This window comes from Trachypithecus francoisi, unplaced genomic scaffold (assembly GCF_009764315.1).
Source record: "Trachypithecus francoisi isolate TF-2019V2 unplaced genomic scaffold, Tfra_2.0 Lachesis_group17, whole genome shotgun sequence".
In the NCBI taxonomy this organism is placed as follows: domain Eukaryota; kingdom Metazoa; phylum Chordata; class Mammalia; order Primates; family Cercopithecidae; genus Trachypithecus; species Trachypithecus francoisi.
Window position 1 is genome coordinate 98,684,517 of NW_022681462.1, and position 17,234 is coordinate 98,701,750.

Genomic DNA, 17,234 nt, shown 5'->3' on the forward strand with positions numbered 1-17,234 from the left:
CCATATACTTCTCTTGTCTGTCTGCATGTCATGTTTCCTCATTTTTAAAAATTAAGATATAATTTACATTCAGTAAAATTTACTCTTTTCAGTGTAGTTCTGCTAGCATTGACAAACACACAGAGTTGCACGTGTGTATTCACTACAATTACTATGCAGAACAATTCCATCACTCCAGAGTACCTCCCACATCCCTTGACAGTCAATCCTTGATCTCAGGCAACTACTGGTCTGTTTTTCTGTCCCTATTCTTTAGCCTTTTCCAGAATGTTATATAAATGGAATCAGCATAAGTAACCTTTTGAGTCTTTCACGCAGCATAATGCATTTAAGATTCACTCATATTGCTGGATGCATCAGAAGTCTGTACTGCTAAATGGTATGCCACGTATGGATAGAACACAGTTTATCCAGTCACCAGTTGAAGAACACGTGGTTTGTTGCCAGTTTTTGGCAATTATGAATGAAACCATTAGAAACATTCCTATGCAGATTTTTGTGTGAGCTTGTTTTCATTTCACTAGGGTAAATATCTAGGAATGAAAAACACCGGATAACATAATAAATGTATGTTTAACTCTGAGAAACTGCCAACTTTTCAAAATAGCTGTACCATTTTGAATTCCTACACTTGGAATGATCAGTTTTTGTTTTTGTTTTGTTTTGAACCATTCTAATTGGTATATAATGATATGTCATTGTCATTTTAATTTGCATTTCCCTATTAATGATGTTAAACATCTTTTCACATGTCATCTTGATATCATCTTTGGTAAAACGTCTTTTCAAATATTTTGCCCATTCAAAAAAATGGAGTTTTTTTCTTATTGCCTAGTAATTCTTTACATACTCTAGATGCAAATATTTTATCGGATATGTGATTTACATTTAATTTCTCCTAGTCTGTAGCTTCTTATTCTTTTAAGTGTCTTTTGTGGAGCAGAGGTTCTTACTTCTGATGAAGTCCAATTTACCAATTTTTTTTCTTTTATAGATCATGCGCTTGGTGTCACATCTAAGACATTTCTGCCTAACCCAAAAAGTAAGGCAAAAATCAGCAGGTGAATGCAAATTAAAACCACAATGAGATATCACTATACACCAATTAGGGGATAGAGATTTTCTGCACAGGCTTAATTTTTCTCCATGTTCTTCTCAACATCTTCTATAACAGCTAGAAGTCATCAAAGCAGCCTCTTATGCTGTTTTAGGCTTTCAACTATTGTTTATTAGTGTTTTTCATAATGTCATGCATAGGAACCCGTGCTTAGATATAGAAAATGTTTTAATAATTTTCATCTGACAACATGAATGATAATGTTCAGAGAAACAGAGAAAAACTGGAAATTTATGTCAACATGGGGGTGGGGAAGGGTGAAACCGACAGGGGACCACCATGCACCAGAGCTCTGTGCCTGAGCAGCAGTTGGTAGTGCTTCGCATATTACTCAGCAGTAACTCACACTGCACCTGTGTGTCAGCCCTCAGCACATACTCTAGGAAGAAGGACCTTGGAAAGGGGTCCCCTCGACAGCCTCCACCTTGGGGCCCGGTACCTCCCTGGAAAGTGCCCTTTTATAACCAGACTTACTTTCTTTGGTGGATAAATTATTCCCAAAAGTAGCTAAAAGCCAGGAAGTCTTAAACGTGCAACTGATACAACACTGCAATAATGAACTGGGCCTCCAAGAGCTATGTTTTAAAGTGTAGGCTGGTGTCTGGCTTGGGGTAAGGAAAGCCCTGTCACCACCGAGACACCAGGGTGGAATGGCTCCTAAACACCCAGTCCTCAGGATCTGTCAGGACTAACCCCAGCTAGCACCACAGAAAGGAAGGCTGATTCTCCAAAATGACCAAGACACATAACAAACTCTCATTCTGCTGCTATTCTTGTGCCCACTGAGAGCCACTGACTGAAGAGCCACTCCTTCTCTGATGAGGAGGACGGGGGCCCGGTTTCCTGGAAATCCATGGGCTGTTGGGATAAATTCACCTCCACCCCTCTTCTTCATTGTGCATCGATCCTGCATACTAACAGGGAACCTGTCACACTTCCCTGCTTTGGAAAGGATCATCTCCACAGTGCCTTTTCCATTCCAAGAGTCTGTTTTTCTATTTAAAAGCCCTCTGAAATTTAGAGGAAAAATAATCTAGTTCTCCTCTCATACTGGAAAATTGAGTCTTAATGACAGTATATAAATGGGCATTATTATGTTTTTTTTACTGATGAAGAAATAGGAGCTGAACGAATTCTCATTTCAACTAATTTGGGGAACCCTGATTTTTCTCAAAGGATATATAAAATTACTGAGTCGAATTAGTATCACAGTGAATTTACATTAAATACAGAGATGATACCTTTTTCTTCAAAGCCTCAGAGACTCAGACTCAACAAAAGATTAAGTAACTGGCCCATGGGCACACAGCTAGCTTGTAATGCAGACAGGATTCAAACCTAGCACTGCTTATGCTCTCTCTACTCTACCACAACGAGCCCACATCAGAATCACAGTTCAAAGAAAGGCAGTGACACTGGCTGAATGAAATGGACTTGCTGTCTGCTTTGCTTTAACTTTCACAGGGGTCTTTATTTTGGGGGGAACATTCCAATTACACGTGTTGCAAGGTAACATTTGTAATCTTTTTAATATTCGGAAGCATAGACGAGAAAGGACTAAATATTTGAGAAAGAGGAAGAGGGAGGAGTATTAGAAATATAGGCAAGTCTCACGCAAATTACAAAAAGATAAATTATAAAAAGTATACTGTGGTATCCTGCACTGGATCATGGAACAGAAAGAGGACATTAATAAAAACACTGGTGAAATTCACATCAAATCTAAAGTTTGGTTAATAGTAATATAAAAAAGAGAAAAGTTAGAGTGTAGGGCTAATATTTCCAGAAAAAAAAGTCACAATGCAGATCAGTGTATACTGATGAAGCTTCAGCTTTCAAATGTAAAGTAACAGACACAGAAGTAAAGCAGGTGCATCTAAACCAGGAAAGAGAACATACTTGGCCCTTGCTTCTTCCCACTTTTGTTTTTTCTCATCAAAAGCTTTCTTCATAATTTGGTACCACTTTCTGAAATCAAACCATGGTTTATCTGAAAGAAATAAAATCCAAGATTATTAACCAAATAAATCACACTGTAATATACACTGTTCATTTGAGTTTTCATTCATCGACATAGCTAAACATTTATATACTAGCTCTTGGAATCTACGGATGGAGTCATTGTCTCTCTACTCTAATAGGACTCTCCTGAGAAATCTGTCACTCCCTCCTCTAAGTTTCTACCTATACTGTAGCCCTAATTAAATTATACTGAAATCATCTTTTTACATGTCTGCTTCTCCTAAACTTGACGATTACCTCCTTGAGAACAGAACACATATTTTGTTTGCCACTACAAAGAAGGCCTGCTCCTCCCCTCAAAGCCAACACCTAGCACAGTGCCTGGCACACAATGGTGTTCCAATATGATGAATATGTGTATTAGGGAAAAAATGATTGATAAATGTGTAAAATGATACTACAGTAGCTGAACCCAGACTTCCAGTTTCATCAGCTGCTATTCCCATTCCTCCTAATTTTAATTCAAAGAATCTAGAGACACGTAAGAAAGTGGACTGCATTGGACAGTTGGTGTGAGTGTGTGATTAAGACGTAGATGTCAGAGAGACAACAGAACTGAATGCAGTAAAGTATAAAAACTCACTCCTCACTCTTTCACTCCATATAGGGATTATTCTCCATTATTCTCTGGGAAGGTAGTCTCTTTCCATGTCTAACTAAAAATCTTTTCAACTGGCCAATATAGTAATTGTTTAATCCAATATGACCTTGTAGATCATACAGCCACAGAGGAGAGAAAACTACCAAAAGAATTATAAGAATAGAGAAAAACTAAAGTAATCAATAGAACTCATGGTTCTTTGATCTGGAGTAAGTCACAACTTTTCTAAACCTCAATCTCCCCATCAACAATGCTAGGGGCAGTGGATGGTGATTAGCAGACAGAGCAGAGAGAAATGACAGTGATCTTCGCCCTGCTGACAGCATGGATTTATTTTGAGGCTTACAAGGGAGACAGGTCAAAGTACTCTGTTTATTCCATACGTCTGCGTAGTAAATTATCACCTTTTAGCATTAGCGGGGATATTAGAAGACAGCTAGTTGAACCTTTCACTCTACATAGAAGCCAACATGAGCAACGTACAGAAAGTAGTATTTTATTTTGCACATATTCTGGAAAGAACATACAAACTGATTGCTACCAATAAATTCAAGCCTCTAAAACCAATGAACATAAATCCTAATGAGAACATTAAGAAACTGGAATTGAATTTAATAATTCACATATTCACCATACTTCACTGAGTTGCTCTTAGGCTAGTCACTATGTTAGGCACTAAAAATACATTAAAAGAAAAAAAGAAAAAAAAGATATGATCCCTCCCTCCAGAAGGTCACACTTCACTTGTCTATCTGTCTATCACTTATAAAGTACTTATTAGATGCCAGATGCTCTTCTAAGCACTTTACAAATATTGGCAATCTAACAGTGACAGATGTACTTAGGCCATTAGTTAGACCTCAAGGTACTAAACATCTAGCAGAAGTCTGAACAAGAGTGACTGTGGCAGAGGTTATTAGTTTTGATTTGGGAAGAGGTGAAGCATTGTGAAGTGGATAGGTGTGAAGACCAGACAGAAGAGTGGTGTTTATGCTGCATCTTGAAGCATAAAGAAGGATTTGCCAGGGACTGAACAGGAGTTGGGGTAAGAAGGAAAGAACATTTCAGACAGAGGGACCAGCAACAGCAAAGGCTGAAAGCATCAGAATAGACAGGATGGTCACAAAGCTACCTGTAAATTCATGATCTAGCATGGCTGGTGAGTAGAAGTTGGGAATACAAAGCTAGCTGGTCTTACATATAATAGGGACTCACTGATATTTTTTAGTACCCTAGAGATACAAGTAGGTAATTATATGAAAAAACAATACTGGTACAATATGCAGTTTGTATACATGTGTATGTATATGTGTATGTGTATATTTTTCAAAGGTGTTTGCCTACATTTATTCCATCTTTTAATCTATCATCTATGACCACTTTGAATTTGAATGATAAAGAATTAAAATACCTTTTTTGTTCTTCTCATTATGTTTTTCAGCAAGATTAGACAAGGACCTGGAGATAACAATAAACAAATCAATTTATTTAGAAGTCATGTATTTGGAAAGATAAATTCTGAATTCTTCTGAGAAAAAAGTATAGAATAGTATTTGAAACTGATACCAAGTTTTCATGGAGAAGCTATCACTGAAACAGAGAAGGAGACACTATAAAATACTGTCACTCTTTGTTGGCATTTGGGAGGGGCGACATATTAAGATTCCTTTACTTTCTAAAATAATCTTTGAGAACACATAATGCCAGGAGCCTAAAGGGATACAGACAGAGATTTATGAAGATACTTTAAAACTAGGAACTCAGTAGAGCAAAGAGGAACATCGCTACCTAAAGAATAACAGGTATAAAACATGATCAAACAACTGACAATCAGTTGAGTCAAAGTACTGTGTAAGAAGTAATTGTGACTACTAGTCAATGTTCTATAACAATTGAGAGTTTCCGTTTTTTGAGATAACATATAATTAGGTAAATACAGTACACATTTTTTCTTTATCTCTTTTTTTAAAGTGTTTCCATGACATTTAAAGCTTTCTTAAAAAACTAAGATCAGCACTATAAAACGTTACTTATCATAAAATTGACGTACACTTACCACTCTAAATTATCATCCAATAGAAAGAGCAGTTTCAATACCACCACAATGATAGCTACAGCTTGTACATCGTACTTAACAGTTTTTGCCATTTTAGCTATAGGATCAAATGTCAGAAAATCCACTTCTCCCATTCCAGTCATTTTCACCACGTGGCAAGTTAAGTTATGCATTTCATCTGAAGAACAAAACAGTAAAATGTAAATTAAATTATTTGGCAACTAGATCATCCCCAATGTATATATCCATAAAAAACCCTTTATCTTAAAACACAACACTATACAAGAACTCAGAGACACACATTTTGTGAATAAAACACCAAAACATGGCATCCGCATAGAAAAATGAATGGTAGAATCTTAAAATGGCGTATCATTCCCTATTCCGACTTCCTAAAACATCTACTATTTCTAGGACACATCCTGACATCTGGCAGCCACATATCAGCTGTTTCATCCACATCTCTTGTCTGTGTTTCTATAGCAGTGTGTGCTCACCTAAAACTAACTCCACTCCCTTATAAGACCAAAAGCTTCTCTAGCAATGTATGTGCACTGGCTGGCATCCTGGCTGGCACACTGGAAGCCCTCAACAAGTGTTTAACTAGATATACTACTTTCCAAAAGAAATTATATCTTCAGCATAGACTACACCTATTACTCAAGACTGAACAACATGGGACTTGGAACCAGAAAACCTAGGACCTATATTTAAGCTTTCCAATCATTAGCTTTGTGACTCTTGGATCAGTCACTTAGCATCAGTTTCTTCACTTGTAAAATGGGTTATAATGAGAATAAATTGAAGTTATGCTCCAGTGAATAGACTTTGAAAACTCTTAAAGTTACTAAATAAAGAATTTCTGTACTTCCCAATCTAAGTATGTAAGATGTGACCACAGCCTACTCTAATCAGTTTCAAGTATGATAGCCATTATTTATAAGAGATAATGAGCTTGTATGGAACTGAACTGAATCTCCTACATGCATTCAGCCACCATGTCCTGTTAATTCCATTCTCTCAAGGTGGCATATAGTACCACGGTTGAGAAGAGACTACGGAACCAAACGGCCTGGACTAGAGTCCCTGCTCCATCACTTACTGGCTCTGTGACCTTGGACATGTTATATAACCTTTCTGTGCCTCAGTTTTTAAACAATCTATCTAAAATAGGAATAAGAATAGTACGTGCTTCATAACGATTGTGAAGACTGAATTAATGAATACACCTAAGGCACTTGGATCAGTGCTGACTGCTTTCCAATCCATCCCCTTTCTTCCCTTCACTGTTGCTCCTCAGGCCACTCTTAGAACTGCTCTCCCTTTCTCTAGTCTTACTCTCCTGTGGCGGCCCAAACATCATATTCCCCTGCTCTCATGAACTCACTAAAGCCTTTAGCTCCCAGCCTAATCTCCATAGTTCCCCCAAACAAGCCATATTCTCACTTGCCTCTCTGCTTTGCACAGCTACTTCTGCCTCTTTGCCTAGAAAGCCAGTTTTTTTCCCCCATTCCTCATCTCAGGCTTTGCCTGGCTGAAGCTCACTCATCTTAGAGAACTTGGTTATACCAGTGACTTCCTCTAAGAACAGACATGATACCACAGCCTCCTGTGACTGGCCCTCTTCTGAGTGCTAAAGCAGATCTCCTGGCATGTACCCTTCTATTGCACTCAGTTAAGGGTTTATCTTTCTGTTTCCCTCTTAAACTTCAGGGTGACTCAATCTGGTTTTATTTGTCTTCCTAACTGCTACGACCCACACATAATTGGTACTAATTACATATTTATGATAAAGAATAAATAAAACACAAAATTAATTTCTTTCTTGAAACATTTAAGTAAAAACAATTTTTGCTGATTAAAAAATGCTTTGTTAACATAGAAACAGAACACATATAACAATGATAATTCAAAATACAGCATCAAAGAATTTTTATGTCTACCAGATTCTGATAGCTTGACTAAAGTTTTCACTTGGCTTTTATTCTTCCAGCAAACATTTACTGAGCAACTACTGTGTTCTGGGTACTTAAGATACAGACACAGTCCTTTTCCTAATGAGAATGCAATACGGTACAGGCTATGACAAAGATGGGAAGGTGCTTTCAGGAAATGCAAACAGTCCAACAAGGCTTTAGTATTGAATGTGAAGAGATTGGCAGGGCCAGACAGTACAGGTCTTTGTGAGGCAGATAATTTGGACTATTATACTATTAAGATAATTTCAATTTCCAGGTTTCACCTGAATTTACTCCCGGACTTCATTCAGATGCAAAAAGATGAGGAGACAGAAAATAAAGCTCAATTCAATAAGCATTTACTGAGTATCTACTAGGTACAAGACACTGTGCATTAATATAATGGAGGAAATTAGAGAAATGAGTGATAGACAGGACTCTTGCACGCAAACATGTACACTTCAAACATGGGGAAAAATTAATTTTAAAATACATGCACTAAAATTTTAAACATTATTTATATTGGGTTGTAGAAGGTATAGTCTCTTCTTAGATAATTTAAAAATCAAAACCATATTAGTATTGTTATTCTAAAAAATGACATTTCTTGAAATATTTCTCTTCTTTTAAAATTAATATCTTGGCCAGGTGTGGTGGCTCACGCCGGTAATCCCAGCACTTTGGGAGGCCGAGATGGGCAGATCACCTAAGGTCAGGATATCGAGACCATCCTGGCTAACACAGTGAAACCCCGTCTCTACTAAAGACACAAAAAATTAGCTGAGTGTGGTGGCGGGCGCCTGTAGTCCCAGCTACTCGGGAGGCTGAGGCAGAAGAATGGCATGAATCGGGAGGCAGAGCGTGCAGTGAGTGGACATCACGCCACTGCACTCCAGCCTGGGCGACAGAGCGAGACTCTGTCCCTGCCAAAAAAAAAAATTACAAAAATTAGGTGAGCATGGTGACAGGCGCCTGTAATCCCAGCTACTTGGGAGGCTGAGGCAGGAGAATCACTTGAACCTGGGAGGTGGAGGTTGCAGTGAGTTGAGATCATGCCACTGCACTCCAGCCTGGGTGACAGAGTGAGACTTTTGTCTCAAAAAAAAAAAAAAGAATTAAGATCTTGAACTGCTCCCCTTATGCCAAAAGTACAGACTAAAAAGCAACTGGAAGAAATGATGAGAATGGTAGCAAGGACAGTATAGGGTCTTGGAAGGGAGCAGAGCGTGAGAAGAGCACAGGCCTTGGAAGGGGGAGACTGGGTTGTAGGAATCTACTCTGCCATCTACCAACTGGGTGTCCCTAAACCGCCCTAAGTCTCATCTGTCAAGGGGAAGCCTGCTTGTCCTCCCTTCCCACCTTCACAAAGGAGAGAATTTATATATGGGCACTTCGGAAACTTCAGAAATTACACACATGAAACAGAAATTACATAAATGATCACGAACACCGTCAGAAACTCTCTCCAGCAGGCTCGTGGGTGACAATGGGAGGAACCATACTAGAGGGTGGAGAGTGCATCTGAGCTCATTGATGGCCATCAAAGGGGCAGCGCTTACTCAGGCAGGGCGTGTGTGACATACTTGCCGAAACCTTTCCCCGAGCCCCAGAGGCTACCGGGTCACCTTTAAAGGCATTGAGGAGAGGCGGCTATTGCCCCAGCATGTTTAAAACCACTTTTAGCTTTCTGGGAACACTAAACCCTATCTTTGTAAAAGTACCACATACACAGATCTCTTTGATCAATGGCACCGCACAACTGATGGCATTACCGAGAGCAATATTTGTAATTACAAATGGCACATTCTGGAAATACTCTTATAATCTTATGTATGGGTGGTTTGCAAACCAACTGTAAACATTTTAGAATCTAAATCCTAAGATATAGGGAGTATCATAACTTAATTTGTAGATCTATTTTTTGTTTAAAAAAAAAAAAGGCCAGGCTTGGTGGCTTATGCCTGTATCAATCCCAGCACCTCAGGAGGTCAAGGCAGGAAGATGGCTTGAGCCTGGAGGTTCAAGACCAGCCTGCGGAACATGGCAAGACCTCGTCTCTATTAAAAATAATAGCAACAAAAAAAGCTAGCCAGGTATGGTGGTGCATGCCTGTAGTCTCAGCTACTCGGGAGGCTGAGGTGGGAGGATCACTGGAGCCCAGGAGTTCAAGGTTGTAATAAGCTACCATCATGCCACTGCACTTCAGCCTCGTCAACCGAGAAAGACCTTGTCTTTAAAAAAAAGAAAAAGCTTATTGCACTCCCCGTGCATACTAATAAGTAATACAACTCAATATAGGATATTTATAAGACACATAAAGGTAGGAGAAAAAAAATAACATGTGTTACCCTAACTTAGAAACAGCCACTTTAACATTTTAGTATATTTACTTCTAATCTTTTCATGAATGTCTTCATTTTATGTAGCTGTGGTTATGTTATATGTTAATTTTGTAATTTGGCTTGACTTTTTATTATAACATAAACATTTTCCATGCTTTTATGAACTCTTCATAAACATTATTTTAAAAGCTACATACCTAATGTTCCACTGAATGCACACACCACTGTTTACACAACCCTTCCCTTTCTTTTGGATATTTAAGTTGTTTCTGATTTTTCAATATTATAACGAGACTAATAACATTTATGTGTAATTTTTTTCTATATTTCAAATTATTTCTATTGAACAGACAGTGAGAAGTGAAATTTTTCTACCTCAATTTTTTATAATACTGCCTCCAAAAAGTCACTTAATAAATATCAAATGACAATAATGTCTCTCTGCATATTGTAATGGATTTATTTCTACTCCTTACAGGAAATGTTAGGCAAGAAAAAGTTAAACTATAGATATCAGCCAGAAAACCTATCAACCCCTCTCTGTCCAACAACAAACACGTGAGATAGATGCTTGCTTGCTATTAACCAGGCTGCATCAGTTATAGATGCTTGGTTCCTATTAACCAGGCTGCATCAGTTATAGATGCTTGCTTCCTATTAACCAGGCTGCATCGGTTATATTTTGATAATCCCTGGCATTCCTTCCATAGACCAGTATTCGCTCTATAAACTCAGGATTTAGAATATAAGACAGCATACAAGAACTTTCTGTACTTGAGAGACCCATCAAAAAAGCAGAAAGAAAAAAAATCCAAAATAGTAATTCTGATATACAACATGTCCAAATGCAGAAATAAGATCTTCTAAATTCTGGAATCTTAAATAATTACTGATTTCTGGAATCTCAATAAGAGCCATATTCCTTAGCTTTAGAAATGTTACATTTGAAAAATTTAAATTATTTTTGCTCCTGTTTAAAAAAAATTTTTAAATTATGACAATACTTATATTTATATACATGTTACTACATATTTATATTCATATTTATAGTTACTGTGCATACAATTTTGTATATTGCTTTTTTCACATAACACACATATTTTACTCTCCTATTAACAACACATTCAATTACATTTTTTACATTGCTTCAGCAATGGTATAGTCACACCATGTTTGTATTTTCTCTTAAGAATATAAGTCCAAAATTTCTCATATTTCTAGTCTAACAAGAAATTCAGGACTGGATTCCACCAGCAGATTCCATCGAGGTTACCTGTGTGTTGGTATACTATGAACCAGGTATAGTGAGGCTCTTTTTACATTTTATGTTTCACTGCCTTAAAGAGCTCAATATGATCTGACCAGACTTTGATCTCCATTTGTTTTATGGACTGGATACATTATCAAACAATAAAAATGTTACAGAGATTAGCTTCTAGGATTTTTTAAAAATTAGAATTCATTATGTAATAATAATGCTTCATGCAAATTAAAAAGTACTGTTTTGGGATGGGGGACAGGTCATTAAAAACATATACTGAAACATTTGGTACTTTACTTGCACTTAGCAAACTTACCATAAAAATCAAACATATTCTTTCAAGCATAAATCCCTCACACCAAAACAGAACTCTATTTCTGAAAACTCTGTTTCTGAATATTGTTCCTTTAACGATTTTAAAAGGTCTGAATTATTTTAAGAAAGAATTTTGAAATTAAGTTTCATGTTACCCTGGACCTTTTCAGGTGGTTCTAATAGTCTTTGATTTGAAAAGTCTGCTTACCATAACTCTAGTAGTTAAAGTGTCCCCACAATATATGCCATACACTTACCAGGGAGGTTGACTTCCATCAAGTATTTCATACACAGTATGTTGGGATGAAGATAGCAGTCTTCAGTTATGTCTGGAAAGCGAGGCAAATCTAAAAATGTGCCAACTTCAATTGTTTTTTTATAGATATCCTCGTAGTCAGGCCAAGACTGAAATAAAAGAGAGATCATCATAGTTGCAATTTTTGCAACAAAAATTATTTTTAAAAATATGTTCTGATTTAGAATGGCTATTATTAAAAAGTCAAAAAATAACAGATGCTGGTGAAGTTGTGCATAAAAAGGAACACTTATGCACTGCTGGTGGGAATGTAAATTAGTTCAGCCACTGTAGAAAGCAATTTGGAGATTTCTCAAAGAACTTAAAACAGACCTGCCATTCAAGCTAGCAATCCCATTACTGGATATATACCCAAAGGAATATAAGTCATTGACACATGCATGTGTGTGTTCATCACAGCACTATTTACAATAGCAAAGACATAATATCAACCTAAATGCCTACCAAGAGCGGACCAGATGAAGAAATTATGATTCACATATACCATGGAATACTACACAGCCCTAAGAACAAGATCATGTCCTTTGCAGCAACATGGATGGAGCTGGAGGCCATTATCCTAAGCAAATTAATGCAGTAACAAAAATCCAAATACTGCATTTCTCACTTACAAGTGGGAGCTAAACATTGAGTACACATGGACACAAAGAAGGGAACAGCAGACACAAGGGACTACTTGAGGGTGGAGGGTGAGGATCAAAAAATTACCTTTACTGCGCTTATTACCTGGGTGACAAAATAATCTATACATCAAACCCCCACGACACGCAATTCACCCATGTAACAAACCTGCACATGTGCCCCTTGAACCTAAACTCAAAGTCGGAAAGAAAAAAAAATTTTCTGATTTAGCAAGTAATATGTTCCAAGCCAGAGTATTTGGAATGCTTAAGAAAAGAAAAAGGAACAGATAAAACAAACATGCATTCACTGAAAAAAATTTGGAATTTGGAGAAAAGTATGAAGGGAGAAAACCGCCATAAATCCTTAATATTTTAACTCAGCAATTTTAAATGATACTAAATGTGAAAAGCCACTAAAATTCCATTTGGCTCGTAAAACTCTTACTGGGTTTTCCCATGACATGGTAAAATCACTTCTTGCCTTAGAAGAATCTGGAGAAAGGATGAAAGCTACAACCCAATCAGAGTTAAAATGTTTTCATGACTGCTCTGATACACAACTTCCCTCTCACCTTTCTCACCTGCACTGTCTCATTACTCTTCAAATTCAGAGCTAACAAATGCAGCTCACTGTTACATAATATTCACGTGCTTCTATATGGGAGTAACGCTAGGCTTTAAGTCCAGTAGTTAAAAATCCACAATTCAACTTTATACTAAACTAGCCCACATAAAAGTACGTAAGATTCTCTTACAAAGTTCAGGAAAGCTATAAACAAATACTAATACATTAATTCTGTCTAGCGTTTGCTTTAAGAACTCAAAGTTTTTGCATATATCATTTGTATTTTTGCAATTTATAAACATTCCTAATATTAATACTGCATGTAATTTTTCATTTGCTCATCTATTCTCATAAAAAATTTTAGTTTAGAGCGGCCGGGCGTGGTGGCCCACACCTGTAATCCCAGCACTTTGGGAGGCCAAGGTGGGCGGATCACGAGGTCAGAAGATCAAGACCATCCCGGCTAACACGGTGAAACCCTGTTTCTACTAAAAATACAAAAAATTAGCTGGGTGTGGTGGCGGGCGCCTGTAGTCCTAGTTACTTGGGAGGCTGAGGCAGGAGAACGGCGTGAACCTGGGAGGCGGAGCTTACAGTGAGCTGAGATCGCACCACTGCACTCCAGCCTGGGCACAGAGCGAGACTCTGTCTCAAAAAAAAAAAAAAAAAAAAAAAAAAAAAAAAAAAATTAGTTTAGAGGCTATTCTATGCAAGGAATTGTGCAAAGTACTTTGGGAAATAAAAACATGAATAAGATAATCTCAGAAATAAAAAGATGAATAAGACAATTTCTTTAAGGAGTTGACAATCGAGAAAGGAGATAAGGCTTGGATAAATAACTACAGTACAAAATAGAAAGTTATTGGGTTATGACACACGTGCTTGCAGGATTTCAGAAAACTAACATTTCTGATATGGTAGAACACTATTAAAATTGAGTCTAATATAAAAATTTTGAAAATCCATTTTGCAGTATCTATTAAAGTTGAGTATATGTAGCTCCTAGGTCAAGGGAATTCTACTCCTAGCTATGTATACCCAGCAGAAATGTGTACCCATGACCATAAAAGACATGTACTAGGATGTTCATAACAACACTATTTGTGACAACTCTAGCCTGGAAATTACTCAAATGTCCATAAATTACTTATCTACAATAGATCAGTAAATTGTGATATAATCTCACAATTGAACAGTATTCAGTAAGTGAATGTGCTACATGCAACAATGAGTCAATCTTCAAAACATAATGTTCAAAGAAAAAAGCCAGATGCAAAAGAGAACAATTCCATTTATATAAAGTATAAAACTCAGTAACTCTGTTCCCAACCTCTGTACTGTTAGAAGTCAGGATCTGATTACTCCAAGGGTGGGTAGGACAGGACTAGAAGGGAGCACTGTTAGAAGTCAGGATCTGATTACCTAAGGGTGGGCAGGACAGGACTAGAAGGGAGTGCGCAGCAGAGCTCCTGGGGTGCTGTAACTCTGTTCCCAACCTCTGTACTGTTAGAAGTCAGGATCTGATTACTCCAAGGGTGGGTAGCACAGGACTAGAAGGGAGCACGCAGCAGAGCTCCTGGGGTGCTGTAACTCTGTTCCCAACCTCTGTACTGTTAGCAGGCAGGATCTGATTACCTAAGGGTGGGCAGGACAGGACTAGAAGGGAGTGCGCAGCAGAGCTCCTGGGGTGCTAGTAATGCTTCTCCACGAAGCTGGGTGCTGGGGATGTGACTGTGTTCAGGCTGTGAAAATTCATCACACTGTATATACATTTATGATGTGTAGACTTTCCTGTGTGTCTATTTGACCTCAATAAAAAGTAAAAAAAAAAAAAAAAACTTCCTACATCACCTTTGTGGGAGAAATCATCGTTGAAATACAAAGGTGGAAAGACCTCAATGGTACAGGGGTATATGCTTATACAGAAACAATTACACTGTTAATTTTTAGAATTTATAACTATGCTTGATTTTCCTTTGCCTGAAGTTAAAATCTTCTCTGTATTATATTTATTTTGGTACAACTATTTCAATAGTTAAACTCTTACATTTCCTTAGGAAAAATGCCTTCAGTTTACGTTGTATTATCAACATACGATTGATCTGTAGCTGAAGAATACAAAGTAATTTTCTGTTAATCCAAAGTAGCAACGTGGCATTTTAAGATTTTCTTTAATGTTGGGATACAGTTAATCTACTTGTACACTAAATACTATTAATTGTATTTTAATCTGTGAATTTTAAAAAGAGAAAAGAAAAAGAAGTTCTCAGCGACCTTTGAAAAGAACGTGCCTTCTTTTTTATTTATAAAATTAATTAATTTAGACCTCTGGTTCATTCTGTACAGAATTTGAAACATCTTTTCAAGCTAAGACAATTTAACATTACTAATAAGATTTATGGCAATCTTAATCCTTTTAAATAATGCAGGTAAGAGATGCAATTAAGTACTTTTATCGGCAAACAAAACACTAGAGCAGTAAATGTTCCCCTTAGAAAAAAAATCATCTAAAAAATGATTTAATGGATGATAAATTCATGACAAGTATGTGTAAAGTCATTAACGAAAAGTGACTTGGTAGGTTAAAAGGATTTAGCATATTTTCAAAACTTCCACACTAAAAGCTCATACATCAAACTCAACATCTGGTGACAAAGAGGCCACTATTCTTTCAAACATGAATTGAGGAGAAAATAATTATCAAGTGTGCTTATCTATTTACCCTATAGATTAGATTCCAGATTCTGCTAGTCTCAAATCAGTATTATAGATTTCATTTTTTAAAATTTCTTTTATTTTTAAACAGAACTAACTTTTCCTTTTTGAGTAACACTCAAAATATTTTTTTTAAAGGTGGCTAAAGGGTTTTCAATCCCATCCCATTTTCTTTTAACCAATCTTGTCTCATTGTTATACATTTAGGTTGTTTGCCATTTTTAAACCAGTATAAATAAAGCCATGATGAATGTATGTTAGCAACATTTAAATTTGATTATAAAAATAACACATCAACATTACAGAAAATTTAGGAAATACAAAATTCTATACTAAAAGATAATAAAAATCTCTGACAACTTGGAGAAACTCTCTCTTAGGATCTGGGTGGACTTTCCTCTCAGTTCATTTGGGCACATCCATATTTATAACATTGGGATTTAAATTCAACAGCCTATTTGACATCTCTACTTGGATTCTCTCTCTAGTATGGCAAGCTTATGTATCCCAACATCTTCCACATCCCTAAATTTTAATCCCTCCAGCAGTGTTCCTTACCCAGTCACAAAAAGCAAACATTTAGGAACATCCTTGACACCTCCCTTTCCTCACACACCACATTCATTCCATTCCATAGACTGTTCACTCCACCTGCAAGCTTGGTCTTCAGTGATAGTCCTTCTCATCACAACTCTATCCCAGACCCGAACTATCAAAAAGCTCCTGACAGCCCTATATCTGCTTCTACCTCTTTGCAACTGGGAGCCAGGGTAAGATTTTATTTTATTTTATTATTTTATCTTTTTGAGACAGGGTCTCACTCTATTGCCCAGGCTGGAATGCTGTGGCATGATCACACTCACTACAGCCTTGACCTCCTGGGCTCAAGTGATCCTCCTGCCTCAGCCTTCTGCGTAGGCTGCGACTACAGGCATGCGCCACCACACCCAGCTAATTTTTTCTATTTTTTGTAGAGATGGAGTTTTGTCATATCGCCCAGGCTGGTCTTGAACTCCTAGGGTCATGCAATCCGCCTGCCTTGGCCTCCCAAAGTGTTGGGATTACAGGCATGAGCCACTGCACCCAGCCCAGGGTAAGATTATAAAATGAAAATCTGGTATGTCTTTCCCATACTAAAATCCCTCTAATAGTTTACATTGCTCTTAGACCAAGCTCCTGCCTGTCTGAGAGCTTTTGTAAAAACTGGATTAAGAATATAGTTTTTCATCTCCTGAATTTTGACCTAACATTATGTTTTGTGAGAATTTTCTAATGCCACGAGATAGCTTGTGAGAACATCATTTCTAGTGACTGTAAAATATTCTTCTTTATGAATCCATCAT

General features: G+C 37.2%; 1 protein-coding gene across 2 annotated transcripts in view; it reads right to left on the reverse strand.

The window, feature by feature from the left end:
- The window catches only part of TAF1B (TATA-box binding protein associated factor, RNA polymerase I subunit B), an 84,082-nt gene that overhangs the window by 15,003 nt on the left and 51,845 nt on the right, over positions 1-17,234 (reverse strand). For both annotated transcript variants that reach the window (XM_033176580.1, XM_033176582.1), the window contains exons 9-12: positions 11,930-12,077; positions 5,797-5,974; positions 5,152-5,198; positions 3,017-3,107 (exon numbers count right to left, since the gene is read on the reverse strand). In XM_033176580.1, coding sequence (XP_033032471.1) covers positions 3,017-3,107; positions 5,152-5,198; positions 5,797-5,974; positions 11,930-12,077 — 464 coding nt within the window. The remainder of the gene's footprint in view (positions 1-3,016; positions 3,108-5,151; positions 5,199-5,796; positions 5,975-11,929; positions 12,078-17,234) is intronic.